The 12,660-nt window shown below is 42.5% G+C and overlaps 1 protein-coding gene across 1 annotated transcript in view; it reads right to left on the reverse strand.

Annotated features, from left to right (window-relative positions):
- kcnh8 (potassium voltage-gated channel, subfamily H (eag-related), member 8) overlaps nucleotides 1-12,660 on the reverse strand; it is a 49,517-nt gene that overhangs the window by 16,805 nt on the left and 20,052 nt on the right. Inside the window, exons 7-10 of the mRNA XM_056398466.1 lie at nucleotides 10,195-10,399; nucleotides 7,407-7,616; nucleotides 5,845-6,044; nucleotides 3,700-3,949 (exon numbers count right to left, since the gene is read on the reverse strand). Coding sequence (XP_056254441.1) covers nucleotides 3,700-3,949; nucleotides 5,845-6,044; nucleotides 7,407-7,616; nucleotides 10,195-10,399 — 865 coding nt within the window. The remainder of the gene's footprint in view (nucleotides 1-3,699; nucleotides 3,950-5,844; nucleotides 6,045-7,406; nucleotides 7,617-10,194; nucleotides 10,400-12,660) is intronic.

Raw genomic sequence — 12,660 nt, forward strand, 5'->3', positions numbered from 1 at the left:
ATCACTGATGACTTAGTGATGGCAAACACCGAAGAGACGGTGAATAATCACAACAGTGCTGTTTACAGTCTATGATTATTATTTATGAAACATAATCACTCTCGCTGCTTTAAGAACATCGTATGGTTTGAGCGAAGTGGCTGTGACAGCTGCTGTTTCCTGTTCTCTTAATACATACAGGACCAAGCTAAGTACCCCATCAGTGTTAATGCCCCTTAAGCAGTGATAAAATATTCATTATGGTCATTGTGAACTGTGAACGCAGCTCAATTAAACCTCAGCTGATGGAGCGGCAGTCGTGACTGTTCTTACTCTCCTCCTCTTCTGACTCTGTCTCTCCTACTGTCTCAGTCCACTCCCTCTCCTCCTTATTTCAGTCATTACTCCTCTCGCTCCTTCTCTCTTTGGCTCTCTGGTTCCAGATTTCTCACTCCTGCTGAATCAAAACCCTTTGTCACTGTCTTCTATTTTCTCTGCTGCCTCCCTGTCTGGATTTCTCCTCTATTCCTCACTCTGTTCATTTTCTTCCCCTCTCTTTTTCCTTTCTTCCTTTTTTTCTTCTGTCCGTCTTCCCCGTTTTCTTCCTCTATATTTACCCCCTTTTCTACCTCAGTCCCTTCCAGTTTTCCTTCATTCCTTCTTCATTCTTTTAACCTGTTTCATTTCCTTCTTTCCTCCTTCCCTTCTGTTCTTTGGTGTTTTCCTACCTCTCTTCCTTTCCCCCCACTTTTCCTTCTTTTTCCTTTTATCATCCTTCTTTCATTTCTTCCTTCTTTCCTGTTTCCTTCCTTCTTTCTCACTCCTTCCTTTCTTTTCCCTTCCTCCCTGTTCTCCTTCTTCACTTCCTTTCTTCTTCCCTGCCTCCTTTCTATTTCCATGTTTCCCCTTTTCCCTAGATTTTCTTTCCTTTTTTACCCGTTTTGTTTCCCTTCCTTCTTCTGTCCATCCTTCCTTCCTCCCAATTTTCTCTTCGTCCCCCCATCCCTTTTCCCTCCTTAATTTTTCCCTTCCCCTCTTTCTTTTTTCCTCCATGTTGTTCTTCTTTCATTCCTTTCTTCAAGTTTTGCTTCCTGCCTTCCTTTCCTTCTCTACCTCACCTTAACTCAACTCAGCTCAGTTTTCCTCCTCCCTCCCTTCCTTTTTTTCCTCTCATTCATCCAACAGCCTTGCTCCCTCTCACCCTCCACATTTAACTCTCTATGCTTCCTGTTCCTACCTCAGCTTTTCTCCTCGCCTTTCTCTCCTCACCCCTCTCTCTCTCTCTCTCTTTCTACCTTCCCCTCCCTCAGTCCCAGCCCTTTGACTTTTGTTCAGACATCACACTACACACATTGTCTCTCTTTCCTCTCTCCATCAACCTTACTTTCTCCTCATCCTGTCTGTTTCATGTCTCTCACCGTGGCCTCTCTCACACTCTCCTGCTCTCTATTACATGGTGCTGAGGAAGAAGGGGATGCAGAGAGAGAGAGAAAGAGAGAGAGAACCAGAGCGAGAGAAGCTTTTTTCCCCTTCAGTCAGACGCTCAATGTCAGCCTGACCTTCTGCACAGTCAGCAGGCGAGCAGAAACAATGCACTCCGCCTGTCAAGCCTACACACACACACACACACACACACACACACACACATCGCCACCCACACACACACCCACACACGCGCCATTCTGTGCACCAGTAAACAATTCCACCTACAAACCTCGATACAAACATGCCCAAACAAACTTTCTTCAGCAGGAGCGTTTGCATGCAAGTGCTGAGAAAAACAACGGGTAGACACACACACACACACACACAAAATAAAGATTAAGATAAAGATTTTAAATACTGCACCAACAGAGACTACGTGATGGATGAAGTTTCAGATTCCGATCTTGCTTTCTCTCACTGACTCACTCACAAACACACACACACGCACACACACACACTTTCCTGGCACACACACGCACTTGTGCCAGATTGGTCTGTGTCATGAGGGTCAGAAAGAAGAAGTCATCAAGGTCACTCACGACGAGAGGTCGCGTTACACAGCAGATGTGCGTGGTTGGGATTGCTGCTAGACTGAGGCCTGCTTGCATCTCGTTTCAGATTTATTCTGCACACACAGAGATGTGAGTGGCATCGATGGTGATTTTCACCGCAGCTCCAAACTTTCACACAATTTGTGAACACCGAGGTTTTGCTTGGGAAGATCCCCAGCACACAAAAGCAGGTGCAAATATTTGCACAGATCTTTTGAAAGGAAGTTGGTGACGAGAGAACGTAGCCATCCGCCCACCTGAGCTGCAGGGAACTGGTTCCAAAAACCGTTTCTACAAGTGGCTTTTATTTTCACAACAATGACAACAGTAATAAGCAGAAAGGTTTCCATTGTTTAAATTCAAGTGAAGGAGACAGTGGGGTACGTATGTGATATGTCAAATGTAGTAGCTAATGAGAAAAAGGCAAAAAAGAGACTTTGAGCTTTACTGTGCTGCCCATGTGCTGTGGCAATTTCATCAGACTTTTACAAACATGCATTTGGTTACAATCACCTCAGGATTCTAGGAAGACGACAATCATGAATACCTTCTACACCTGCTGTTAACTAAACATCTGCTGGGCCAGATTCTCTATAGGAGTCAGAGGTGGTCTCCCATTGGTTGCCAATGCTTGTATTCCTTTTATTATCTATTTTTTCTTTCATTAGAGGTGCACATAATGACTTCTTCTGCATCAACAGCACAACAGTCTCCATTATTATTTTAATTTATGAATACATTTTTGAGCTGATTTACAGCTCTACCAAATGTTTTTGGAATTTCATTCCCTCATTAACGAGTAGCCAATTTCTATTTTAGCATCACTCACGTTATTCTTCTGGTTTTCAGTGTTGCCCCACCACTGAAATGCTCCTTTTTTTTAATATCATTCAGTTTTATGTTGTAGGATGCACAGGGAGCACTGCTGGTAGCTGACATTGTAATTAGCTGCTGCCTTAGCAAATCAAACATTAATTAAAATACTGCAATTAAAAAAAAGCATAAATATGTGGCCCTGGGTGCCTTATACAGACTGATTTCATCTGCCTACAAGAGACAGAGCTGGACAGACACTTACTGCCCTCGACTAGATGGAACTGAAATTACCTGACTCTAGTGAATTGGACTGATGAAATGGGCTGGGCTGAACTGGAAGACACAGATTAAAGTGGACAGGACTGAATTACAATGCTATAGAACACACTTGGCCATACTCAGCTGGACATCACTGGACTGAAGTGGTTTAAACTATATGGAATTGGAGGATATAATACAGTGTGCAGTGGCCAAATCTGTGTGTTTTGTCGCCCAACATCAAGTAAGGCTTTGTATATTAAGAATCCAGCTCCCATGTTTTCTATGCACAGCTACAGATAAGTCCTTCTTTGGCTCTTGCTGTTAGGACATATATTGAAAAAATTACATCTAACTAAAGTTGATTTTATGGGGGTTTAATAACAGCAGGCTCTGAGAATGAGCTTTAGCCTATAGGACACTGTAAAGCTCCTATGTCTAAACAATGAGCTCATTTACAGGACCCAGCTTTATCACAATGAACCACACACAGCTTTATTATGAGGCTTGCTTTGGGAAGTTTCTTTATAAAACTATAATAATGGTACAAAGGGATGTTTGCTCCCTCCTTCTCACCACCACCTTGCCTTTCCCCATCTCTTTATCGTACCCAGGATGGCTAGCACCATGCCGTCTTTCAGCACCTCCATGGACCCCGAGCAGACAAAGAAAATGGCCTGGAGTGCGTCGCCCTGCCGGAGGAGGTACTCTCCGGGAGCGCAGAAGGAGGTCTTGATGTGCAGGGACAGGGAGCGCAGGCAGCCACGACTGGCTGAGGCGAACAGCGACAGCTCCAGGATCTCCTTGTTAAGGTGCATGGTGATGTCGGATCGCAGCTCGTCCGGAAAGTCCTTCAGCAGCTGTGGAGATGATGAGAGGGAGTGAGGCAGAGAATGAGCCAGACAGAGGGAGAGAGACAGAGGAGGCAGGCAAGAGTGAGGAGAGCATGAGAGCTGTGAAAATATCCCATGCTGCAGCTCAGTGATTAAATTCCCAGCCTTGGTTGCCTTTTATTTGATTCCTAAACTGTACCACAGGGAACATTAATGTCAAGTCAGGTTAAGTTTATTTATGTGGCCCCAGATCAATAGTTTCTTTCAGAGGGTTTTACAATCTGTACAACAGATGGAAAACCACCTCAAAAAAAAAAAAAAAAAAAAAATCAGAGCATTATTTTATATGATTTCATTTCCAGTCAGCTGATAAACTCTTGTTTATACATATTTTGTTTTCTATGTGTCATAGTGAATATAAATAAATGTAAGAACTAGTCCAGAACACTGATACAGACAGAATGATGGATCCACAACAGAAACATCTGCCTAATGCTAAAAAATACATTATGAACCACTAATATTACCCATATATTACTGTATAAATCAACAAAATATACAAAGTTGCTGCACACAACAAAAACACACACATACAATCTGGAATATCCCTATCACCGTTTCAAAAACAAAATCAAAACACTGCATGTCATTTATCTGTCCGCCTGTCTCCCTGTCAGGACAAAGATCTGGGGCTCACCGTCACATACAGTCGATCAATGAGTCATCAGAGCCGGGCTGACTTTAATCAACAGGCCCATCTATAATTCATCTGTCTGGAATTCATCATCATCATCACTCCATCTAAGCGCTGGTCTGGGCTCTGACAGCTGTCTCGCAGGCATTCACAGCCTGGAGGGACGAGCCGCTATTTGACTACTGACTGGCTGCCTCCGTTTCCCCGGGCTTGTCAGGAAGGTGCTGTTCACCTTCCTTTTCTGTTTGCGTTTTCTCTAAGCTGTCCTCATACAATGCTGGCAAACTTAGCTCCGTCTCCACCTGTCTCCATTTTTCACTTTATGTTAATGTTAATCTGTTTTTGCTCTCAGGCATTTAGCCGACTTTTCTGTCTGGCATAGCCTGCAATAAGTGTCACCATAACATAAATTTAAATTCCAAGCTTGTCAACTTTACATGCTCCACAATGTTTGTTAGTGTGTGTATGATATAATATCTATTGTCTCTTTAGTGCTCTCCAGCAGTGTAAAGAGTACCAGTGTAATAATGCTCTATTACAAGTGAAAGTCCTGCATTAATTGTACATCATACAACATTTTAGTTTTTACATTTTGAAATTTGCAAAGAAACCGAAAGCAAAAACTCTCAAATAAATGTAGTGGAGTGAAGAATCCAATATATTCCCCTAGAAATATGCAGTAGCATAAAGTAGAAACAAACACATCAAGTAAAGCACAAGTAACTCAAAAAAGTACAAGACTCTAATTTCATGGACCTACAGTACAATCATGTCACTTAGATTCCCCACATCTCAAATTTCTGGATTCCTTGTACTTGGCACGTAACATGAGTTTGACATAAACTAGAAACAGCCGAGAAAAGTGTCCGCATAGATTTAAAGCCCCGAATATCAAAGTTACAAAGTATGCTGTCATCCACAAACGAGCATGTGAGACAGAGATGAGATGTCTTTCTCCATCGTTCTTGCCCTCTGTCCTCTCCTTGTCAGTCAGCGCTGAGGAAAACAACATGTTCTTACATTGAGGGGCATCGCGTACTATCGATCATATCATCACACTCGCGATGAGTTTAAATGTGTCTGATATGTGAGGGGTGAGAAACATGTGGTTTTTCAAATGAAGTATTGATTCCCACATGCTGTGCTGTTGGGTGCCAAAATATAAGTTAACTGGAAAAGGAGGATAAGTATTTACACCAGCTTGTGTCGGGTTAGATTCGTTTTGTACCTCGTTACAGTCGATGCCGTTGTTGACCGACCAGGTTGTTTGAAAATACTCCAACATTCGCTGCTTGAGGCTCTGCGGCAGGTGATGGACCCGTATGAAGTCCTTGAGGTCTTTGGTTCTGGTGTGATACTGGGACCAGCGCGAGTACATCCTCTGGATAATGGCTGTCACATTACCAAAGACCAAGGCATGCATCAGTGCTGCGGGGAGGAGAGGAAGGGATGACGGACAGATAGACAGGGGAAAGAAAAGTGAAAGAGATCAGATCCTTGACCAAAACAGAAAAAACTTTGGGTGTGTCTGTAAATGTAAAGAGACACACCAGGCGCTGTTTCAGCAACGGTGGATAGCAGTTCAGCATTAATGGGATAACATGCCATCACATGCAAATACACCTCTCCAAAGTAACACATAATATTGATAATGATAAAAATAATAAAGATGTAAAGATAAAAAGATTTATTTAAACAAAAACACAATTTAAACAGGTAGGTCTGATGGAATCCCTATAGCAATGACAAAAAGCTCTGTAGTGGCAACTATGAAAAATCATATCAAATATTCCTGTAAATATGATGAAGCATGAATCTTATCGAAAGCTGTCAATATATGCGATCAAATAATCAGACAACCCCAGTCAACCAGCAAATAATATATTTACATTCATGTCTTGTGACTCTGCACCTCGCAGACAGGAGCTGGAGTCAGAACTGAGACGAGCTGATTTGATTGGAATGACACATACCTGCCCTTTATACACCCACAGATAATGTATTCTTCTAATCTCGTTCAGTTTTCAACTGCGCCACAGGTGTGTGTCACACACACCTCGGGACATGAAAGCACAGAACACAGACTACATGTCTCATGTAACTGGTGTGTGCCCACTGACTCCTGTTTCTGCCGTTGAGCTCTCAGCCGCAGCACTGAAAACGGTTTAAAGAAGTTTAGTTCAATCTGAATTTTTCTTCTGTGTTCTGTGCAGCAATTCATTCTAATGAGGCAATAATCCAATTTCCTCCACAAACTCACTGCATTTGACCTATGGTCCGCTATAAATATGAACAGGTGCTTTGTGTTAGTTTTCATTTTGTATTAACACACAAGGGATGGTATGGTATGGATGTGTGTGTGCGCGTTTGAAAGCATGTGTATGCTGGTGTGTGGTGTGTGTCTGTGACGGCTAATGCCCCCAGGCAGTCAGGGACATTTAACATTTAGCAGAACCAGAGAGAGGAGTGTCCACAGGGAAAACCCCACCACGGTGACCTCTCTTCTTCCCCCAAAAACAAACCTAATGTAATGATCCAAATGTTTAATGTACATTATACTTGCCACTGGATTATAATATACAACTGCATGCATATCAAAATGTGCATGCTTTCTTTGGCCACAGTTACACTTGTCCTTTATAAAGAACAAGTGACAGGCCAGGGCAGGATATTCATATTTTCAGACAAAAAGGAAGTAAGTAACTGCATGCATGTGTTCCAAAAAAAAGAAAATCAGATTTTTAGAATGTGTTGCTTTCATGTGATCGCTGATGTTTGTGTTCTGTGTACCTCCGATAAGCATCACACAGACAGAGAAGATCTTTTCGGCGTCAGTGTTGGCCGACACGTTGCCGAAGCCCACGCTGGTCAGACTGCTGAGGGTGAAGTAGAGTGAAGCGATGTAGATGCTCCGGATGGAGGGACCGCTGCTGGTCCCATTCACACCTCCAATGGTATAGTACGGTGACTCCAGGCGCTTCCCAAGCTCATGAAGCCATCCTGGAATTAAATGGTTTGGATATTAATGGATGAAATGACAAATTGATGGTCAGAAAATTTTGAATATTCTTCTTATATTCTGAAGGAACTAGATCTTATCACCATAAATGCACCATGTGATTGTCTGTATTTTATTAAAATACAAAGAGCTGCAGTGGTTATCTGGACCTCTGTGCAGTGAAGCATGTCGATGCAGACAAAGCCGACAGCGCTAGGTTCTGGAAGCTGCTGTGAGCAGCGGTCCCCTCCATGCTACAGCCAGAACAATAACAGTAGAAACAGATCAGATGCTTGGGAACCTGAACTGATCTCTGGTCAGTACAGTGTGGAGATGTGTGGCTGAATCCCAGGAGAGTCTCTTGCAGACACTGATGAATGGTAATTGGATGGAAGCCCCTCATAGCTGCCTGACTTCCAACACTCAGTTCAGCATCAGAAACACATAATTAGGATACAACACATTAATCCTGCCTCGTGTACCGACCTGTTATTTTATGACAATGAAATGCAGTAATTGGTGAAGAGAAATCTGCATCGTTCTCATGACCCAGTCAATGCTGACCCAGAACCAGTTATGAAGATGCCAAAGCAAGGTAAATGCAAGCAGTGCAGCTCATCGATACTGACCAGAGATCAGCCCAGGGGGCCTCATTATATGAGGGACCTGGAGGCTGAGGGGGAAGCCTGGGGGCTCCATCATTAATTGCGAGAAGAGTCACACCATTCACTCACACAGTTTTCAACACATACAACGATTGCATGCAGAAACACACACCCACACACAACTGAGCAACCGTTGTTGCTCTCACACTTTCCATTCAATACGTATTTCACAACAGACTTAGGAATCAATAAATTGATGAGGTAATCATAAACTTAATCTAGCTGCTAAAATACACAGTTAACTGAAACATTAAGACAAACATGCAGGACTGTCTCTGTCCTGCAAACACCCACTCCATAATATGACAACATGATGATCCATAGTACAATTATTGGCAAGGACTTCTCCGTTCAATACTATATCTTTCAAACCAACCTGCATGTGGTGTCTTTTGAATTGATCTGCTTTGCTTTAACACCAAACAACGCATCGATTATTGTTTAAAGTGCTTCATTATGCTAGATGGTTTTTGATCCTGGTTTTAAATAAATGATTTAGGAGGATCATGATGAAACACATCTACAGGTGAATATCAAATCCTACTTTCTGGAAAAAAACAAAACTGCATGTTTCCTGCATTAAGCTTTTCACCACTGTTGATTTGGAAATAATGAGCGATGAAACCACAATGCACCAGAGTACTGACACGTTTACAGAGCTTCCACACATAATGCGATAGTTGAGATAAGTCTAAAATGAAATCTGGACACAAAAAGCTGAAAAAAAGAAGGGAAATAGGAGTCTTTTATGTGATTTATGTGAACAAAAGAGTGAGAAAAGATTTCTTTTATTAATGCCCGATCAATAAAGAATTTATCATTTTAGCTCTACAGCATTTATCCAATTACTCTATAGAACTTTGTCCAGAAAAGTCCAGTGTTTCCTTTTTATTGATTTAGTACAGAGTTTGACGAAGTTGGATAATGGCTCCCGCTGCTAGAAAAATGTAGATACAATGAAAACACTTCATCTGGCCATCTCGCTACTCGACCCATATAAAAAACATAAAAAAAACAAAATCACACATTACAACAGCACAACTGTCTGTACATATTCTATAGTCTCAAACTGCCACCCTTGTGTAGCCCAAAAGATCCTCTGTCCGACCAAAGCATTCTCTTATTTCTACTGATTTAAACCCCCAATCTACGACTGGGCTTCAGCTCCCTCCCGTCCCAACCCAGTATTTGATGCCACAATTGTTCACATTCCATTAGCGTCTTGTAACAAAGTGGACAATGACCCGCTACAGGCACACTTCACATACCACTCAGCTCTCAACACAACAGAGATTTTAAGGTTTAATGTCCCACTCTCTCATTCATTTAGTCACTTTCTTTTTACACTGTTCATTTTTCTATAAAGAGAACTCGGTACTGTTTTCCTTCTCATTCTTTATTCACAGCAGCTAAATCCCTGTTCAAACTTGGTTATTTTTACAGAGGGAGGCCTTGTAGTGGTAACATAATAATATCAAAGAGTTTCATTTACAAAATCTGAATCTCCACAGCGTTATTATGTGTTGTGTTCTGTGATGATTCAGCATGACTCAGTGTCAAGCTGACAAAGATATAAAATTATGTTTTCCTTCAAAGCAATAAGCAGTAAAGGGAAATCACATGAATGCTTTATACTAGAAGAATACTAAAGGTCCGTGACATTACACACATACACTTCGTATCATATTACATCCCTCAGTAACACTAATCCGAGCTCCAACAGCGCCTGAAGATACACCTCCTCTTTGGCGTGGTGCCCAATAGCACCCCCAGTGAGCTGAAAGGAATGATGCTACGAGACTCACTACAGTGCATTTCTCCACTTATGTTTCTAAACATCAACAACAAGGGAGTCAGGAGGTCTTTTGTTTGGATTTAAGACCACTGCTTGCCATTGTTTCCCCCCAGTACTCACCGATATCCCAGTTGTAGGTATTGGCATCCATCTCCCTCTTGCCGATGATGTACCAGATGCAGGCCATCCAGTGGGCCAGCAGGGCGAACATGGACATCAGCAGGGTGAGGACCACCGTGCTGTGCTGCGAGTAGCGGTCCATCTTCTGGAGCAGCCGCAGCAGACGGAGCAGACGTACCGTTTTTAACAGGTGAACCACTGACACCTGGGGATGAAGGGCAAGGGACCCGAGGTGAGTTTATGTGCAGGATTTCCTAAACACGACAGGTGTCACAGTTCATTGTGTTCAGCCCACATGGGGTTATCTCTGTGTGCAACACACACACACACACACACACACACCATTGTCATCACTATAAATCAACATGATACCATTGTCACCTCTCTGTCCACAACTATAGCTCCTGAAGGCAACATGAGTTTCATCTCTTGCTAAGAAGTCATCAAGTATCAAGTAAGGAAACTACAGAGCCCCCCCCCCTTCATTTCTTGTGATTTTCTGGTGTCCTACTGGGGGCAAAGTCAGACAGACAGACAGTCAGTCAGTCAGACAGACAGACAGTCAGACAGACAGACAGACACAGAGTAAAACGGACACCATGAAAGTGAGGATATGACTGCAATCGTCTCCCTTTTACAGATGGTAAATCTCATGAGAAGAGTGATAAACCAGCTTCACACACACACACACACACACACACACACAAACACACACCGCTTGAAGTGACAAAAAGCTCTTACCCATGCTTCATGTCCTCTCAAACATTGGAGGCTGCTCAAATGTTCTCATATTCTATAATTAGAACGTGACAAACGCTTGTAAACACATCAACAATATGATCTATATGAATATTTCCTGATGAAGGATCCTTGACTACCAACTACAGCAATCAGGCGCTCGATCGCAGGTGTGTTTGTTTTGTTTTGTTTTTTAACCTCCCAATCTTCACCATCACCATACAGTATTTCTCCAGTCCGGCTTTTCTTATTTTCTGTCTTTTCTCACTGTCACTCCACCAATCCTTCACAAACTAAACTACTTTTGCCACAAGCAGTCTGCCTCCCTCGACTGACTTACACACACAACGTTAAGTTCCTCTCACACCTTTCCCACACTCATGTGCTGTAGATGTGATGTGAATGTCATCCATTGTGCACCTGCTCCTCAGGCAATCTCCGCCAACAGTCTATCATTTGGGCATTGCTGCCCATTGGAGACATAAACACACATGCACAAACACACACACACCAGCTATTATTCAGTTGGATATAGGACAAGGAGGACATTTGTAACCTTCCTGTGAGGATATATGTTGTATATGCATCTTTGTATTGTGTGTGTGTGTGTGTGTGTGGTGGTGGTGGTGGTGGTGGTGGCGGGGTTGTAGACTGAGAAAGTGGGACAGAAATTCCAATGAAAGTATATATATATATATATATATATATATATGTATGTAATGTAATAGTGAATAGAGGGAGAAAGATGGAGCATGTGGGACACAAGCAACAAAGGAATGATGAAAAAACAGGAGAGAGGAAACAGGTGTGTGCGTGTAAGAGAGACAGAGAGATCAGAGTGTTTTTACAAGCTACAGTACGAGGAGGAGGGAGATGTGTGTGGACGGCCCTTATCTGAGCTGCTCCTGCATGTCTCGCCGCTATGTTTTACTGTGGTTTTTCCACACTCTTGCTGTGAGAAATAGAGAACTGGTGCAGCACGAGTAGTAATGAAGCCTCCTACTGAGCCCTGGGGAGAAGCTCCATCTCTTCTCCATCATCTATCACCACCCCACATCCCACCTATGGAGAGAGCAGGCTGCGCCACATCCCATTCTCCTCCAGCAGCATGAACAGTAAGCAATATAATGTACCCAACAATGCATACACACCTCCTGCCACTTTTCCCTTTAACTTTTCCCCTTTCCACTTTCATCTCAGCCCCTCCAGTCACTTTTTCATTTCCTCTGCTCATCAGGTGTGAAATTTACATTTTAGCTGCCTGATTGCTTACTTTCCTTCTGCTTCTTTAAAGGTGGTATTTGTGCACGAAGCTGTAACGTTACACAAATGCTCATTGTTTCTTCCTGCAGCCACGCCTTTAGCCCTACAAGCCAATCACAACAGCGTGACTGGCCAGTTTTAGCTTTATTTATTGTATTGATGTAGCAGTATGGAGCCACTGAGCGTGAATAACACAGCTCTCCAATACCATCTAGGTCTCCAGACCCAGGGAACATACTGTAGTAGCCAAGGAGTTTTAATAATAACTGTAGCAGTAAAGTATTGATAACAAATTGCTGTCTTTATCTCATCTTGAGCAAGATCACTTTTGATATTAACTTCTTCAAGATGTGAAAGATGGATGGTCAGACCGTTCAGTTAAGCACACTTTATTTTACTAGTAAATAAGAAGTGTAGTCATAGTATTTAATTGTTCCTGCAAATCTATTTCAGCACCATAGACAA

This window comes from Seriola aureovittata, chromosome 16 (assembly GCF_021018895.1).
Source record: "Seriola aureovittata isolate HTS-2021-v1 ecotype China chromosome 16, ASM2101889v1, whole genome shotgun sequence".
NCBI lineage: Eukaryota > Metazoa > Chordata > Actinopteri > Carangiformes > Carangidae > Seriola > Seriola aureovittata.